At 39.5% G+C, this 17,549-nt stretch overlaps 1 protein-coding gene across 1 annotated transcript in view; it reads left to right on the top strand.

Moving 5' to 3' along the window:
* pth2ra (parathyroid hormone 2 receptor a) overlaps positions 1–17,549 on the top strand; it is a gene marked incomplete at both ends in the record, with an annotated part of 93,852 nt that overhangs the window by 26,569 nt on the left and 49,734 nt on the right. Inside the window, one exon of the mRNA XM_080037976.1 lies at positions 8,147–8,300. Within this exon, the coding sequence (XP_079894102.1) occupies positions 8,147–8,300 (154 nt within the window). The remainder of the gene's footprint in view (positions 1–8,146; positions 8,301–17,549) is intronic.

Genomic DNA, 17,549 nt, shown 5'->3' on the forward strand with positions numbered 1-17,549 from the left:
CTCTACGCACCTCCAAACAAAGTGGTGGTGCAAGCTCTCTTCTTCCCCAACTTCCAGACTGGGAGGGGGAATCCACCAAGTTATCTGGAGCCGGCAATTAGCCTCTCCACAGTCAAAGACCTGGTGCTACTCTCAAACTCCTGGACCCGGGCAAGGTCCGTTATTCCCTGCTCTCCCTGATCCAAGCCCTACAGTCCGGCCTGTCCAAACAGCCGTGAAGGCCTTCTCAACCAAAGAGGGACAAGGATCCAACCTGCTGCTCCAAGCAACCAAAGAGGAACCAGAAGAACCAGGGAACAGACCAAGCTCCCACCAAGGCCAGACCCTTTAAGAAGAAGAAGGACTACCAAGTTAAGAGCTACAGAAAGCAGTCTTAAGGGGTTGGCTCAAGCAAAATTACGTGAACACTGTCACAGGCCCAATCTAGATCCACCCCCTACACCCTATCCCTATCCACTATCCCTCCATTTGCGCGTTCGCGGGAAGGGCCCGCCATATTGAGTGCCGTCCCAAACCACTGAGCCTCGAGTGTCAGTGGGTTATAAAGCCCTCGATCACACAGGCCCAATCTAGATCCACACCCTACACCCTAACCCTATCCACTATCCCTCCATTTGCGCGTTCGCGGGGAGGGCCCGCCATATTGAGTGTCGTCCCAAACCATCGAGCCTCGAGTGTAAGTGGGTGATAAAGCCCTCGATCATCGAGTCTGCATAAACGTTGGCTCAGCCCTACGTTTGACACAGGTGTCTGCCAATCAATTATGTCCGGAATGGAGGAGCTAACTTACAAATGAGAGTTCCAGGGAGTTTGTTTCCCGAATTATAAATGAAACGTAGCTACTCTTACCTCAAACAGACATTTGATTGATTATTTTTATGCATAGCCCCAACTGACGGAACCGGAGGGTAGCCTACAATATCGGAACGAACATGTTGTTTTACACTTGTTGATTTGATTATGCCACTTGTCTACCGTTAGTGTATTTTCAAGGCGTGGAAAAAGATAAAACGAAGCAGATGAAGAAAATGCCCACAAGTTAATAAGGGACAGTGATTATTATTTCCTTAAATTGTTAGTAAGATTTGTGTTTCTGTTACAGCCGATGAGGGGTAGTAAATAGCGGCGGTGACGTCAGTCAGCTGGAGCGCATGACTTTTCTTATTTATGACCACCCTTGCAGTGCATTATAATTTATGCACGCTAAATAACTGCTGCGATTCGCCGGTCGTAATGGCAGATTAACGTATCATGACAAGTGGAATACATGCTTTAGCAGACTATTGTTCTTTTCCCTGGTTTTGTATTCTGTGCATGTAAACTAAAAGGATAATTAAACAGCGGATCAAACAACCACCCGTTTTCTCCACTACAGACTGAGCTGGTAAAATTAAGAATATGCAGTTAGAAAATGTTTAACAACAAATAAATTATGCAGCTAAAAAAGCATGGGAGTGAGTTTGTTTTTATTCAATACTACATTTTACTCTCACATCATGCGTAGCTGAATATGAATGTAAAGAGTGTTTCAGGTCAAATATAAATGTGGTGGAATTCTATTTTAGGGTGAGAAATAAAGACTTAACAAACTAGTGTCTTCTTCCTGTTTCCGTCTGGCAAAGGCGAGGGCTTGCCAAAGCCGCACCATTGTTATACCCTCGCCCTTAATGATGGGCGATATGCAAATACAAATCGCAAATCCATTTGCAGACACACAAATCTGTGCGCACACGCACAAAACCATTTGCAGATACACAAATCGCAAATACAAATCGCAAATACAAATCGCAAATACAAATCGCAAATACACAAATACGCATTTGCAAACGTTTTGAAACAATAATGCCCCCATACAGGTGCAGTTCCGCTATCGTCTCACCTCTTTTGCACAGGGTCAAAGGGCAATATAGAAGTGCGATTAATCTGCGTTAATTTTTTAAATCGCGTTAATTTTTCTGTGATTAATTAATCGAAATTAACGTGTTAATTTGTCAGCCCTAATATATATATATATATATATATATATATATATATATATTGGGGCTGTCAAACGATTACAATTTTTTATCAGATTAATCACAGGATTCTGTGGATTAATCACGATTAATTCTACCATTCGAAATAGGCCCGGAAAATTACCATTTTCTCTGTTTATTGTTGTATGAATGGAAAGATAAAGGACAGGAGGTGAATATATACATTTTAACGTAGTTTTTTTTATTAATTGAAAATCCAAATGATGGTGTAAATACTGCAAATAAATTATAATCAACGCAAACATACGCTACCACACCATACTTCAATTTGGCTGTCTCTATTCCTATGTCTTTGAGCAAATATAGGATAGGCTATAGAATGGCATTTTTATGGTGAATCCATGGTTTTGCATTGCATCCCTGAATACAACCTGATTGCAGTTTGCACGTGTGTGTGTGTTTGCGCGCGCAAACACGTTCTATGGGACTGTTCATTTGAATCAGAAAGGCGACGTTATGTTGATGTCACGTATTAACACACCTCTGACAACTGCAGACGTTTGTTTCCTCCCGTGAACGCAGCAGAATGTTTTTCCTGTTGCTTCCGAGAGCAACTGCCTCCCGCGACACAGACATGGCCGTTAGCAGCAGTAAATAGGTCCGTGGTTAGCAGTTTAAAACACAGACTAGCGTGCTGCAATGTTTGGCCGCCCGCAGCTACTGATCCTGGGTCAGCCACAACGTTAGAGTGACTATAGTACAGAGCGGGTGGGATGCACGGGCGGATCATTCTGCACATGCGTTAATTGCGTTAATTCCAGCAATTAATCACCCTGCGTTAACGCGTTGATTTTGAGATTTATATATATATTAGGGCTGTCAAGCGATTAAAAAAATGTATCTGATTAATTACAAGCTTTGTGATTAATTAATCTAAATTAATCGCACACTTATATGACACTTTTATGCCTGTTTATAAACAACTGTAGGCCTATAGGCTACCGTTCGTCCGTCTCTCTCTCTCTCTCTCTCTCCGTCTCTCGTAACTTCTGTTTCCTCCCCTCAGCCAGGCTTCTACATTAAATATATTAAGGAACTACTAGCGCCGAAAGAAAAAAAAACACAAAAAAACAAGCAGGCTAAATGACGCACACACACACACTCACAAAGGAGGAAAAAAGACAGGCATATGCTAGGAAGAGTGAGAGGGGGCGGGTGTTCCATTGAGACGATCGCAAAGTAGCAAACAAAAGTGAGACACGAGGAAGATTGAGAGATAGGCCTACTGTTTTGAACCTACATTGTTAATTAGGCACCCACTAAATCAATAATGCACAGACACTGCGAGAATAACATAAAACGTATTCCTACCTTCATGCTTATTTGCCCTCAGCCCCTTTCCCCTGCTTCTTTCTTTACTCTTTAATCCCGTGCGGGCCGTGTGCGCAAGATACAGGTGCAGCTCCGCTATCATCTCACCTCTTTTGCACCGGGTCAAAGGGCAATATAGAAGTGTGATTAATCTGCGTTAATTTTTTTAATCGCGTTAATTTTTCTGTGATTAATTAATCAAAATTAACGCGTTAATTTGACAGCCCTAATATATATAAATAAAAAGTCATCAGAATAATCTGGCCATGGCTGCAAATTACAGACCCCTGCCCTCAGGCTTGATTGAGGCATCTGACCTTTATTCTGTTGAGTCTTTCCCAACCACATGTTGTTTTCCCATTCAGCAGCCTGCATGCAGATGTCCAGTTTTCAAAAATCTAGAAAGAAATACATGACAGTGGTTGGAAGATCAAAACTGGCAACATGGAGAGATAACTCCACTTGTTTTGGATTCTTAACCATCTTATTTATTATTTTTTAAGCTTGAAGCATCCTCCCAAGGGCTGATGCTGGTGCCAACATTTTGAAAATAAAATGAATATTCCCTATCACATTTGTCTGTCTTTTCCTAGAAGACTTGTGTGTAACAGAATCAACACCTAGTTGCCTTTTTAAATGCTGCGCATGTGAGACGCTACCACATGAACTGCCAAAGTGCCTCAGGGTTCTACAAATGTTTGGGCTGTGCTTTAATTAGTTAGGAACTCCACTCTTATTCCTCCTAAATGATGAAAGGAATAGCACCAATGCACTGACAGATAAAGAGATGAAGCATCTGCAGGGTTGCATACTGAGAGTGAGAGGAAAAGAGTCATTATAAAACGCTGGCTGCTCTGTAGCAAAAAGTATTCATCATTAAAAACTCTACAATAAACAGTTTTATTTTTGACAGGTCGCCACCACAACACATAACCCATGGGAACCTTTCTGATGGAAAAAAACCACAAATGTATTTATTTTACACTTGTAGACTAATTAACTGAGTGAGAAAAAAAGGGAATAGCACTCCCATTCAGGGTACATTACTGAAAGCAGTTACCATTAAGTCACTGTCACAACAATACTACATTGCATTTGACTTTTATTTTTTTGTTTTTTTAATTACTAGATTAAAAAACAAAACAAAAACACAATACTATGCAACATAGTATTGTGTCATGAATTAAGAGGATCAGAGTGCCGCTTTCGGATGACTATCATTTGTTTTCTGCAGTTCACAGATAATTCCAACTAATATTAAATTTGCATTAAAGGTCGAGATGACTTTACTTTTCATTCAGGTGATTTGAGTCATAAATAATTGGGTTAGGTTGCCAGTAGGTTTGCAACCATGGAAAAGTGAAAGCAATTATTTGGATTGCCGACAAGCAGTTTAATCCTTGTTGACCTGGAAGATATTTCACTAGGTGACACAGACAAGTAACCGTGCTAAAAAAAGTGATGAGTATGCTCAAGTAAAAAGCCATTATCATGATATACACTCACCGGCCACTTTAATAGGTACAGCTGTTCATTTTCTTGTTAACACATACAGTAAAACTTATCAGCCAATCACATGAAAGCAATTCAATGCATTTAGGTATGTGGACCTGGACAAGACAACTTATTAAAGTTAAAACTGAGCAACAGAATGGGGAAGAGAGGGGGATTAAGTGACTTCATACATGGCAATGTTGATGGTGCCCAGTGGGCTGGTCTGAGTATTTCAGAAACTGTTGATCTACTGGGATTTTCACTCACAACCATCTCTTGGGTTTACAGAGAATGGTCCGAAAAAAGAAAAATATCCAGTGAGCGGCAGTTTCCCTTTCTTCCCTATTCTGATGCCCTGGTTGACTTCAGCACGTTGTCTAGTCCACGTCTTCATGCCTAAATGCATTGATTTGATTTTTCCATGTGATTGTCTGATTATTAGCTATTTGTTTTTATAAGCCATTGAACAGGTGTACCTAATAAAGTGGCCGGAGAGTGTATATTGTACTTTAAAGTGCGTCTTGCATGGGTTTGAGGAGCTGTGGTGATTTTAGAGATGCTTAATGAGCAATCAGCATGTGCAAGCCAGCGTGGTGATACTACATGCTACTAGCTCCAAGTGTTTGTCAACTTGTATTTACAATCCGCAGTAAACATTTAATGAAGTGCAAGTATTATCAATATCCACACTCTCAACACATCAGTTCTGTGCCAATGGAATTCAATACTTGACACGAGACCACTTCACTTACCAGCCAAGTCTCATGTGAATGTGTGCCAGAGGCTTCACGTGTCCACATTACACGTGCATTGCAACACAATTGGTCTCCAAACCAGTTTAAACGAGTGTGTACAGAGCTTTAAGGTCGATCACATTGAAACATTTCCCAACTTCATCACATGAACATCAAAATATCCTTCCACTTTCAGACCCTGCACATGCATTATCTCACACAGTGAAAGGCAAATTGGCCATGTGAAGTAACAATAAGTAGAAATACAGTTTCTCTGGAGTGGAAAGTTGATGGAAGAGTTAAGTGGTACATGTGAGTTGGTTGTTTGTGCGAGAGTTGCTTCTATGATTCATAGAAACATATTCACACTGTCTGTAACATTGACGGTGGAAATACAATCACTTTGTTTTACTTTGAACATAAATTGTACAGTTTTAAACTGAACAAAATGTAAGCGCATAAATGCAGAGCGTGTCTAAACCACATTCATTTAAGGCTTTAATAAACAACACAAGTTTAAACTGTTAATTAACTAATGCATTTGCCGAATGTATTAAATAATTCAGTCAGCCTTTTCATCCTCATCCTTTATTGTAACAGGAACCACAGCATTGAGAATGTCCACAGTGAAATGAAAGAGGTTGGGGTTTTCATTGTTAAAAGAAATTACCTCTGGGTGAAAGGTCTTGCTGGATGTCCACAGATCGAGTGTTCCTCATCCTCCAACTGTTCCCTTTTTTAACCCCTCTGGCCTCCCTTTTTCCCCCACAATAAATATATATTTTTTTATCCAAGCCACAGTCAATACAAGGGACACAACATTCACTGCCTCTGCTTTTGCTGCCCAAACCTCTTTTTTACTTTTTACCATCATCACTCCAGAGGATACATTTAGATTTTTTTTTTGCTTTTAAGAGCTCTGGTTTGCGGGTGTCATGAATCCAGTAGTTTTGCACGTGCCTCATTTTCTTTTGCAGTCAAAACATTTCTTAACACGGATAAGTTTTATGAAGTCCATCGACCTCAAAGCAACACACACAGCACTGTTTTACCTGCAGGGAAACTAGAGGCATGGCTGTTAATTATGTAAGCTCCTGGCTTGGTTTGACATTGTCTGAAGGCTACTTGTAATCATCCTTTACATGCAACTAGGGGGGGTCATTATTCCATTCCATTCTCGTTTTATTTTTATAGAACAGATGGCTGTGCCATTTGTAGACCATACTCTAAGATAATTGGTTTTACTCCATGATAACTCATTACATCTATACATTTTTATTTCAAAAGATGGTCTACATGGTGTCATGAGTGATATACAGTAATCTCCATTAGGCTTTCCTTTCTATTGGCAATGAACCACACTAAGGCCGTATAGACACATTTATTAATTTATTAGCAATACAAATGCTACAATATCTTGTTTCAGCAATCAATGGGAAGATAAATGTAACAAAAGAATAGAAGTCATAGAGGGTATCTGCAGTGTGCACTCTTCACTGGCGGCCTGTGGAGATGTCCTGCCTGGTATTTGTCTTGTTGCCTGTAGACGTGCCTGCGGGGGACCACTCTGTTACGTGTGACATAAAACCACATCCATTTTAAATTTTGGTCGATAACGTGACACCGTATTCGTGATTTTCGACTTGACACTATCTATCTGCAACCATGCTGCTTTTATTTGACTGTTTTGGTCCCTTCATCTCACCATGGATTACACACATAACGCTAAATATTCTTTGTTTAAGTGTTCTAATCATATTTCTCAAACTAGTTTTTTTAATGATCATGGAACAAATTATATGTTTCCTGTTGTAGAATAGGTGAGCCAAAGCTGGGAGACCCCACTTAAATTAGAGTTAATTTGATGGATTGTATTAACTGCGCATATGCACATCATGTATATACAGCAAGGTTTATTGTTTATTGTTTGTTGGATCCCCATTAGTTGTCACCATTGTGACAACTATTCTTCCTGGGGTCCCTAAAAAGCAAAACAATTCCTATACAGTTTTCCCAAAATAGGAATCACATACACAAAAAAAAATCTGAAACAAGCAATTACATTTTTCTCATAAAAAAGAAGAAACTCAAATCATAGCCTACATCATACCGTGTGCATACACACACCCGCTTACCCACATTAGATGCCTAAAGGTTCATATTGTAAGCATACAGAATACGGTGCTCCTCACCTCAGCATCAACTGCACTCATAAACAACACACCACTGACTCTTATTTGTTTACGCCTTAGGGGGTGTTTTTGCTTTATTGTGTCCTAATTATATTTCTTAAACAAATATTTGAATTATCATGGGAAACAAAGTAAATCATGTCTGTTGTAAAATGTGAGACCCCACTTACATTACAGTTAATTTGATTGGTGGATTTTATTAACTGCACATATGCACATATACAGCAATGTGCAAACAAAAATAGTCATGTCCACTCATCTACGGACAACTGCGGTGTAGAGATAATATGAAGTACTGCGAATGACATTAATGTTTCACCATACAGGCACACACATAAGCAGGTCCAGTGTGATACAAGTGTTAATGTTTTGTCATCAGATTGGCTGCAAGGTGACCGTGCTGCTCTTCATCTATTTCCTGACCACCAACTACTACTGGATCCTGGTGGAAGGCCTCTACCTCCACAGCCTCATCTTCATGGCCTTCCGCTCCGACTCCAAATATCTCCGGGCCTTCACACTCATCGGATGGGGTAAGAGGAGAAAATACTAATTTCTCAGCACACATAACACCACAACACAAGGCATTGCACTGCGTGACTTTATGCTTCAGTTCTAAACAATCCTTTAAAGACCAGTGGGAATATGAAGGTGTATTGAACTCTGAGATCCTATGTAGTATAAAAATGTACAAACATTTTAGAAATCGGTTCATCCTAGCCTGAGAAAAGGCAGAAAGAGTGTTTTAGGTTAGGTTAGGTTCAACTTTATTGTCCCCGTGGGGAAATTCGTCTTGGGCACAGTGCATCATTGCATCTTAACATACACAGATTAAACAGAACAAAAACACAACCACAGACACAAACACAACCAGACCAACTAACATTTAAACATTGAGAACATGGAGCTTGATATACTTAAATTGTAACGGTTGGGTCTGGAGGACACAGGCGCGGAGAAGATTTATTTTAGGAGAAACCAGCAGGGTGTTAGGACCGTGATCCGGGGAGGGAAACTGGCTATGGGGGTCCAGGGAGAGAGCAACGGGGCAAGTCCAGGAGGCTGAGTGGGAGCAGGCTAGAGCAGGCAGGCAGGAGGGGTCCGGGGGGTAGTGCTGGTAATCTCGTTAAGTTGCAAAGGGCTGTCCAGCATCTGTCTGTTATCCTCTGAAATCGCGGGTACGTCTAGTGCTGTGAAAAATTCAGACATATGAGCTTCATTATTGGAGGACTCCGACGTATAAAGCTGAGAATAGAATGTTTTAAAAACTTTATTAATTTCTACGGGGTCAGATGTAAGCGCGCCGGTATTAGTACGGATCTGAGTAATCTGGTTGGAAGCAGTTTTAGTTTTCAGCTGGTGGGCTAACAGCCGACTCGCCTTATCTCCAAATTCATACTGAGTGCCTCTGGAGCGGAGCAAAAGTTGTTCAGCCTCTCTTGTTTCTCTTATTTCATTGTGCTGTAACGGTGCATATGACAATAAATAAATCTGACTTCTGACTTCTGACTTGTTGTCAAAAGATCAAGTTCAGTCTTAAGTTTCAACCTTTCCTTGTAAAGGTCAGGTGATTGATCAATTGAGTAGCGATGGTCTAAAGTGGCAATGGATTCTTCCAGTTCTTTTTGGCGCGCTCTACGATTTTTATTAATATAGGACGTATATGAAATAATTTTACCCCTAATAAATGCCTTTAGGGTTTCCCATAATAGCATAAGGCGGATGCCTTCTGTGTTATTGGTTTCCAAAAAGAGGTCAATGGCTTCGGAGATTTGTTTACAGAAATTCCCATCAGCCAGCAACAGGGGATCTAAACGCCATGTCCTATAATCCTTAGGCCTATGGTCAAAACTAAGGTCAAGGGTTACAGCCGAGTGGTCAGATACGACTATAGGTGAGTATTGTGTGGATATTACCGAGGGAATTAGTGTTTTGTCAATGAGAAAGTAATCTATGCGTGAGAAAGTACGATGTACGTGTGAAAAGAAAGAGTACAGAAAGTTCAAAACATTCTATTCAAATTTGTATAGTTCTGATTGTACAGTAGACGCAACGGTGATGGAAACCTTTTTCAGTAACCTAAACATGCCTTCCCTTTCTCAAGACCTGAGACATAGCCTTGAGGCACCTATTACTCAGAAGGAAATTATTGCAGCAATAACATCTATGCAATCAGGCAAATCTCCTGGTCCAGACGGACTTCCATCTGACTTTTTTAAGAAATTTTCAGCAGAATTATCGCCTTTTTTATGTTCAGTATTCTCAGACTCATTTGACTCAGGTAAACTCCCGCCTTCGTTCTACCAGGCCTGTATTTCCCTGTTGTTAAAAAAGGATAAAGATCCTCTAGATTGTGCATCATACCGACCAATTTCACTATTAAATACAGATGTGAAGATACTTGCTAAAATTCTCGCCCACAGATTGGAGGATGTTCTCCCCTCTATCATATCCCCCGACCAAACTGGGTTTATAAAGGGACGCCAATAATTTTTTAATATCCGCCGGCTAATGAACATTTTATATTCCCCCAGAAATATTGAAGCAGAATGCCTCGCTTCTATGGATGCTGAAAAAGCATTTGATAGAGTAGAATGGAATTATTTGTTTTTCACCCTTGAAAAATTCGGTTTGGGTCCTGTTTTCACTTCTTGGGTTAAATTATTATATGCATGCCCTTCTGCCTCAGTATTAACAAACAGCCGTTACTCAAGTAGTTTTGATCTGCACCGTGGGACCCGGCAGGGTTGTCCTTTGAGCCCGCTCCTTTTTGCTATTGCAATCGAACCACTTGTGATTGCCATTCGCAGTAACACACAGATTCAGGGGATATGGAGAGGAGGAATTGAACACAAGGTATCATTATACGCCGATGATTTACTTTTGTTTGTCGCCAAGCCAGCCACCTCTTTACCGGAGGCACTTTCTGTGTTGGAGGTCTTTAGTCAGTTTTCTGGCTATAAACTTAACCTGAGTAAGAGCGAACTCTTTCCGATTAATAAAGAAGCTCTTAAACTCGATTATACAGCTCTCCCACTCAAAGTGGTGACAGATCAGCTGAGTTACCTTGGGGTATGTTTTACCAGGAATTTCAAAAACCTATTTAAATCGAACTTCCTCAAATTATTGGATCAGGCGAAGCAAATATTATCGAAGTGTTCTCCTCTGTCTTTCTCTCTCATAGGTAGAATAAATTCAATTAAAATGACATTACTCCCAAAGTTCCTGTATCTATTCCAATGTCTCCCCATCTTTCTCCCCAAATCCTTTTTTCAGGCCCTTGACTCTTTAATGATAAATTATATTTGGAATGGTAAACACCCTCGGTTACGGAAAGCTTTTCTTCAAAGACCCAAACAAACAGGTGGAATGGCCCTCCCTAATTTCCAATACTATTACTGGGCTGCTAATATCCGTTCTTTAGTGTATTGGGTGCATTTTCACCTTGACGACTCAGCCCCAGTCTGGGTAACAATGGAGTCCAGCGCTATTAGCCCATTGTCTCTATCTGCCCTCTTAAGCGCCGCACTTGCACTCTCTTCGGCTATTCCCAACAGTAGTCCCGTGATTAAGCACTCCCTTCGAATTTGGACCCAATTTAGGAAGAATTTTGGAATGCAGAATTTTTCACTTTTCAGCCCAATTGCAGCTAATCATTTGTTTACTCCCTCGAAGGGGGATGGTGCATTCAAGATCTGGCATAAAAAACTCTTAAAATGCACCGGTGATTTATTTATTAATGATCTATTTGCTAGTTTTTCTCAATTGACAAAACATTTTGGTATCGAAAAGACTAATTTTTTACGATTTCTGCAAATCAGGCATTTTACGCAAAGTTAATTCCCCATTTCCCTTATAAACCGCCAGCCAATCATGTCGATTTGTTTCTTTCTGTTAACCCCACATTAAAAGGCTCAATTTCTGTGTTTTTCAACCTTATTTCGAAGTTGCATAGCCCCTCATTAGCAGCTATAAGAACCCTGTGGGAGCAGGACCTATGTTCTTTCTTCACAGATCACATGTGGGATTCAGTCCTGGATCGGATACACTCTACCTCCATGTGCGCCCGACATGCTATTGTGCAATTTAAAGTAGTACATCGTATCCACATATCTAAAACTAAACTAGCTCGTATGTTCCCCGATGTAGACCCGACCTGTGATAGCTGTAAGAGCGCACCGGCATCACTCTTTCACATGTACTGGTTGTGTCCCACCTTGACTGAGTTCTGGACATCAGTTTTTCAAACAATCTCTGAAGTACTTCAGCATCAAATTAAGCCGAACCCTTTCACTGCAATTTTTGGCATCGCTCCCAATTCAGGCTTGCCTAAAGTGAAGCTAAAGGTGCTGGCCTTCACCTCTTTACTTGCTCGTAGGGCCATCTTACTTAAATGGAAAGATCCTGCTCCTCCTTCCCACTCACATTGGATTAGAGACATTATGTCATGCATGAATCTAGAGAAGATACGTTACACTACCCAGGGATCTGAGAATACATTTGACAGAATTTGGCGCCCCTTCTTAAATTATTTCAAAAAAACAACGACAACAATAGAAGAGTAGCTACCCCCTCCCCTCTTTTATTTGATTTAATTTTATTTCTTTATGTGTTATTTTTTTTCCCTTTTCCCTTTTTTTTTTCATATTGATTGTTTATTTTTGTTTCTTGTAGTGTATATTTCGTGTTGTTGGGTGTGAGGGTGGGAAGTGGGTGGGGTATGTTCGGGAAAAAAAGGGGAAAAAAGTTTGGAATCATTGTGCTACAATTTCTTTGTTACTTACATTTAATAAAAAAAAACTTTGAAAGAAAGAAAACACCTCATAGGGAGAAAAAAGGTTTATCTGCTCCATTGACGTGTGTCAGCCCCTCCTCCTCTCGGCCAGGGCTCTAGTGTCTAAATGGCTTATCTGAAGAGAAAAGTCAGACAGGCGAGAAACAGACACATATTGCAAAGCAATATCCTTTTTAGTTTGTTTAGTGAGTTAATATGTTAGTGTTTTAGTTCAGGGGTATTAAACATCAAATACATAAACGTTGCAGTTATCTATACCCTGTCAAACATAATACCCTTTAAAGATGCACAAATCATTTAAAACCCTTGCCATGCCCCTTGCACACGTGGTTTGTCTAGTTGCCATTTGCATACCAAATAAAGAGATCATGTGCAGCTAAAGCGTATTCTGTGGGAGTAAGAAAAGTTAAAATACCCGATATTTCAATAAAGGGCAGTGGTGTAATGTAACTATTTACAATAACTCAAGTACTGTACTTGTAAATGCTTGGGTATTTAATCATACTATGTCCTACCATTGCACAACTACAATTCCAAATGAAAAACTACAATTTATCTAATTACCAAAGTTACCAATTACGTTTTCCTTTTAAAACTTGCACATGGAATCAAAGAAGTTTACACCTTTATACTTCTACTCAAGTGATATTTCAATAGGTAACTTGTAACAGAGTAGTCTACTCTTTTATATGTTTCACAGCTACTTATAACACCAATGATTAAATCAGTCTTAGCAACTTGGAATTTGGTGTATCTAAACATTTTAAATTTGAAGGGAAAATCCATGATAAAGACTGGTAAAAATACACCATTGTATCTCAGACAAGTTAGGTTTGGGAGAAACTTGATTATCTTAACAATACCATCAGATTATTTATCACCTGCGATAATAGGGAAACAAAGAAATAGGGTTAGAAACATAACATATTTCTATCTATATATACGTATCATACATATCAAAGACTTTTGATATCTTAACATGGCTGCGCTGACAGATTAAATATCTGTCATGTACTATAACTTTTCAGAACAGTGGCTGATCAGACACACTGAAATGAAAACTTTATAGCTATATATGTATTTCTGCCATATCTGGGGAAGTTACTTGCATGACAAACAAGTTCTCTATCTCTATCAAAATCAAAGATGTTCAGTCAACATAAGCCTGCATTGTGGGTGTGTCCTGCATTGTGGGTGTGTGTGTGTGTGTTCAGTAAGAAACGTCACACTTCCCCCACCAGAGCTCGTCACATATAACCATTTCTAATAGTTAAAAGAACGTATATGGTCTAAATTCTGAAAAACAAAACCTGCAACATCGCTGCAAACCACCTATATCATTTGTGTTTGTCAGCTTCATTACTTTACCCTGAGATTCTAACCATTTTTCTGGAACACAGAAAATTCAGGGTTTAAAATATGATATTCATATCTCTGCAGTTTACACAAGCTGGTTTTGCGCTTAAACCAGCTGAGTGTAACGGAGTGTTTGGATAACGTGATTTTACAATTGATCGCAAACGCCATCTGGAATCGACCGAAGGTTTCCAGGGGAAACCTTGCACATTATTTTTGTCCAATTATAAATTTTCCTTCAAAATGAGAAAGCAACCTTAAATGCTGTCCTGTTTACAGAAACATAAACGAAAGCGCAAATGCCAAATTTCGCAACGGAAAAATGCTTGTGGAAAAGACATAAGTTGGACAAAAAATGTCTAACGTTTACTCAATATTACATTTACATTTTTCTTATTTTTTTGTTTTTTGTTGCTGCAGCAAATACAATAAGGTGAACTCTTTTGCCAAATGGATCACCTCTCCTTCGAAGGAATTTCAGGAACTTCTTTTAATTTTGTTAAAAGGCTAGCCTTGGCCATTTCTCTACTTAATGTTTGACACAGCGCTCAATTTTTATTTATTTTGCAAGCCTCTAATTACAGGGGCTGCTTACCATGGTCTTTCTATCATGACTGAAATCACTTTTTCAGTTAAATCTTGCAAGCCTCTTTACTGGGGCTGCTGTCTGTCCGGATCCTCTAAAATCCTTAGTCCATAGTTGTAGACTATGAGGCAAAAATAATATCAAAAGGTTTCTTCACTGCCAATGTAAAACATGGCCAAATGAAATGTGTGGAGCCTGCCCATAATACATTCTTCTGGGTAAAGGAGAAAGCAAGACAGGAGTAGCATAGACTTACCCAAACTGAACACATATTGTCTCAAACTGCTTCTCCATTCAAAACAAACTTTCCCTTCACTTTCTGGTTTTTAATGATCTTTTTTCTTTCTCTAACTTATTAATTTTGCTGCAATGCAGTTGGTGTATTCTAAGTATCTTAACTTTTAAACACTCTCATATGAGCTTTAATCATGCCTCGTTCATATCTTAGATCGTACCATAAGATTTACACATTGCATTTTTAGATTTAAGTGTGTTGACTTTATCTGTGCAATTTAAATTTATCAAGTGGCAAATTGCTCACCTCAGATTGATCCAACTGGGGTTTCACTTCATCACCATGTTGCGCTCACTTCCAGAAGTATCTTCTTCAGTCTTTATGCCAGCGTGAACAGTCAGTTGAGCATCTTCCAGTGTCCATTTTTTATTTTTTTTCTTGCAAGCCCTTGTCCATGGCACAGATCTTCTTCCAAGTGTCTTAACGCCTCATGATGTCATAAAACACCTTCCCCAGGCATGTGGGGGAGTACTGGTGTGGAGGGGGGTTGGTGCAGGAGGAGAGAGTGTGCTTTGGGAACAGCTGTTGTCTGCTCTGATCATCTCCTCATCTTTTTCCCAGTCGAAAGTACAGTTCGAATGTCCTCATTCTATCCATCTTCATGCAATATGCATAGGTTTAGCAATGAAGTTCAGAGTGTCCACCAGTGCAACACCAGACTTTGTGCTTGGAGTATGTGTGGGCAAAGTTCAGTTGGCCTTTGGTGTTCAAGGAAGAATCCATCACTGCTGGCCCCCCTTCCTGTGACTGGCCCTGCGGCCCATGGCTGGGCAGGACAGGATGTGTGTCCTGGAGGCTGCTGCTGTGCTTGGCTGCTGTCGGGGGTTGGGCACGTGCTGTCTTCAAGGCATGTGTTGAGGGAAGGAGCGTTGGGTGGTGAAGTGGAATCCAGTTTTTGGAGCAATCTGCAGAAATATATTCTTGCAATGCATACCTCGGCGAAAAGAACACAATTAATTAACAATTAGTTTTTTTTTTAAGTCAAACTCTTCATCTTTCCCATGCTACAAGCATTAAATACTTCCATATTATCCCTCTAATTCAACATTTCATTTTTCAACTCTTCCAGTCTGCCCTATAAAAAGGCCCATTCATTCATTTACATTTTGGATAAGTCTGCTTGCTCCCTGCTGATTCCTTGTTCCTTTTTCTCCAAAAATTTCTTAAATTAGTTTAAATGATTTTCACTATTTGTTCTTTAGAGACATACCCAAATTACCCCAAATTCATTAGATTTAAATTGCCAGTGGTTTTCTGACATTTTACCATAATGAACAAAACCTTTATATATATAATTTTCCCATCTCTCACTTACTATGACTTCATCTCTAGTTAAATTGTACCTTGTATTTAATGAAGTCCGGTCCAATGAAAACTGGATATATTGTGAAATTCAAAATATTCCAAAGGATTTCAACAGGCTAAGACTGGTCCAATGTATGTTGATATTTTGTCAAACACAAATACCTTCACAGGATTTCAGCGGTACTCTAAAAAATACCCAAAAATAACTACGACGCGTCCGTCAATGACTCGCTTGTCACAAGATACTTGCTTCATCTCTAGTTAAGTTGTATCTTGTATTTAATGAAGTCCGGTCCAATGATAATCCACTGGATATTCCGTTATACTAAATATTAGACAGGATTTAGAGGTTTTCTGGACTCTAATCAGAAGCTGGTCCAAGGAAAACTAAATCTTCAAAGGATGGCAAACAGACTCTCAGATAAGTAATCAAAACCCCAGTCCAGTGTGTCTTAATATGTTGTTAAACAAAAATGCCAATCAAAGGATTTCAAACGGTACTCTAAAAAATACCCAAAAATAACTATGACGCCTCCGTCGATAACAATATTGTTATGAGATTTTTCCTTTCTTTTTTTTAACCTTTTACTGAAACTTTAAACTATGACTCTGTTTGTCTTAAACTTCAAATTGCTTACCGCGTGTTTCTTTCTTCCGTTTAACTCGGATCGGGTCCGTGAGCCAGCTTCCGCAGGGTGACAACGTCTCAACCGTTGTTTTGGGAGGAATATAGAGATACTGCACCTATTGTCAGACCGACGGAATGTCTGATTCACGTCCCGATCCCATCCTCGTCGCCAATTTGTCGTGGAAGTTTTTAATCAGTTAAACCTTGTGGGAATAAATGAACTTAAACTTCTCAATATAAACAAGTTCATAAAAGTAGATAAAACAACAGAGTTACAGAGTAAAGTTTCCAACCTGCATGGTCAGCCCCCGACGGGACTGACACTATCTTTTGGTCAGACAGGGATTTTAAAGGCCCCCTTCAACAACGGGGGTGGCAACTAACAGATGGTCAAACAGGTCTCAGGGGTTTATTGTGGTCATTGTGGTTTATTGTGGTCAGCCACAATAAACCTTACATTAGTTTAAGCAACTGTTGTCAGCACATTTCTTAGAGGAAATGCACATGTGTTAAACTGATGTGATATACATATAAGAAAAACAGATCAATACGATAGTTACAAATAAATTTGCCCTCACACACAGGACTCAAAAATGTGTTTTTAGCATGTTTCTAAGAAGAACACCTAACAACATATGAACAAATTTGACCGTAATAACCTTCAGAATAGTGCTAAAATGGAAGTTTAGTTGATGTGAGTGCTTTAGAAGTTGAGATTTTTGGTTCAAAGAATTGAAAAAAAAAAACTGAAGTTGAAATAAAGGCCATTATATAAAGACGTGTTATGGAAGCAAAATTTACCAAAATCTAGGGATGG

The sequence above is a fragment of the Ammodytes marinus genome (assembly GCF_949987685.1).
Source record: "Ammodytes marinus genome assembly, chromosome: 12".
Lineage (NCBI taxonomy): Eukaryota > Metazoa > Chordata > Actinopteri > Uranoscopiformes > Ammodytidae > Ammodytes > Ammodytes marinus.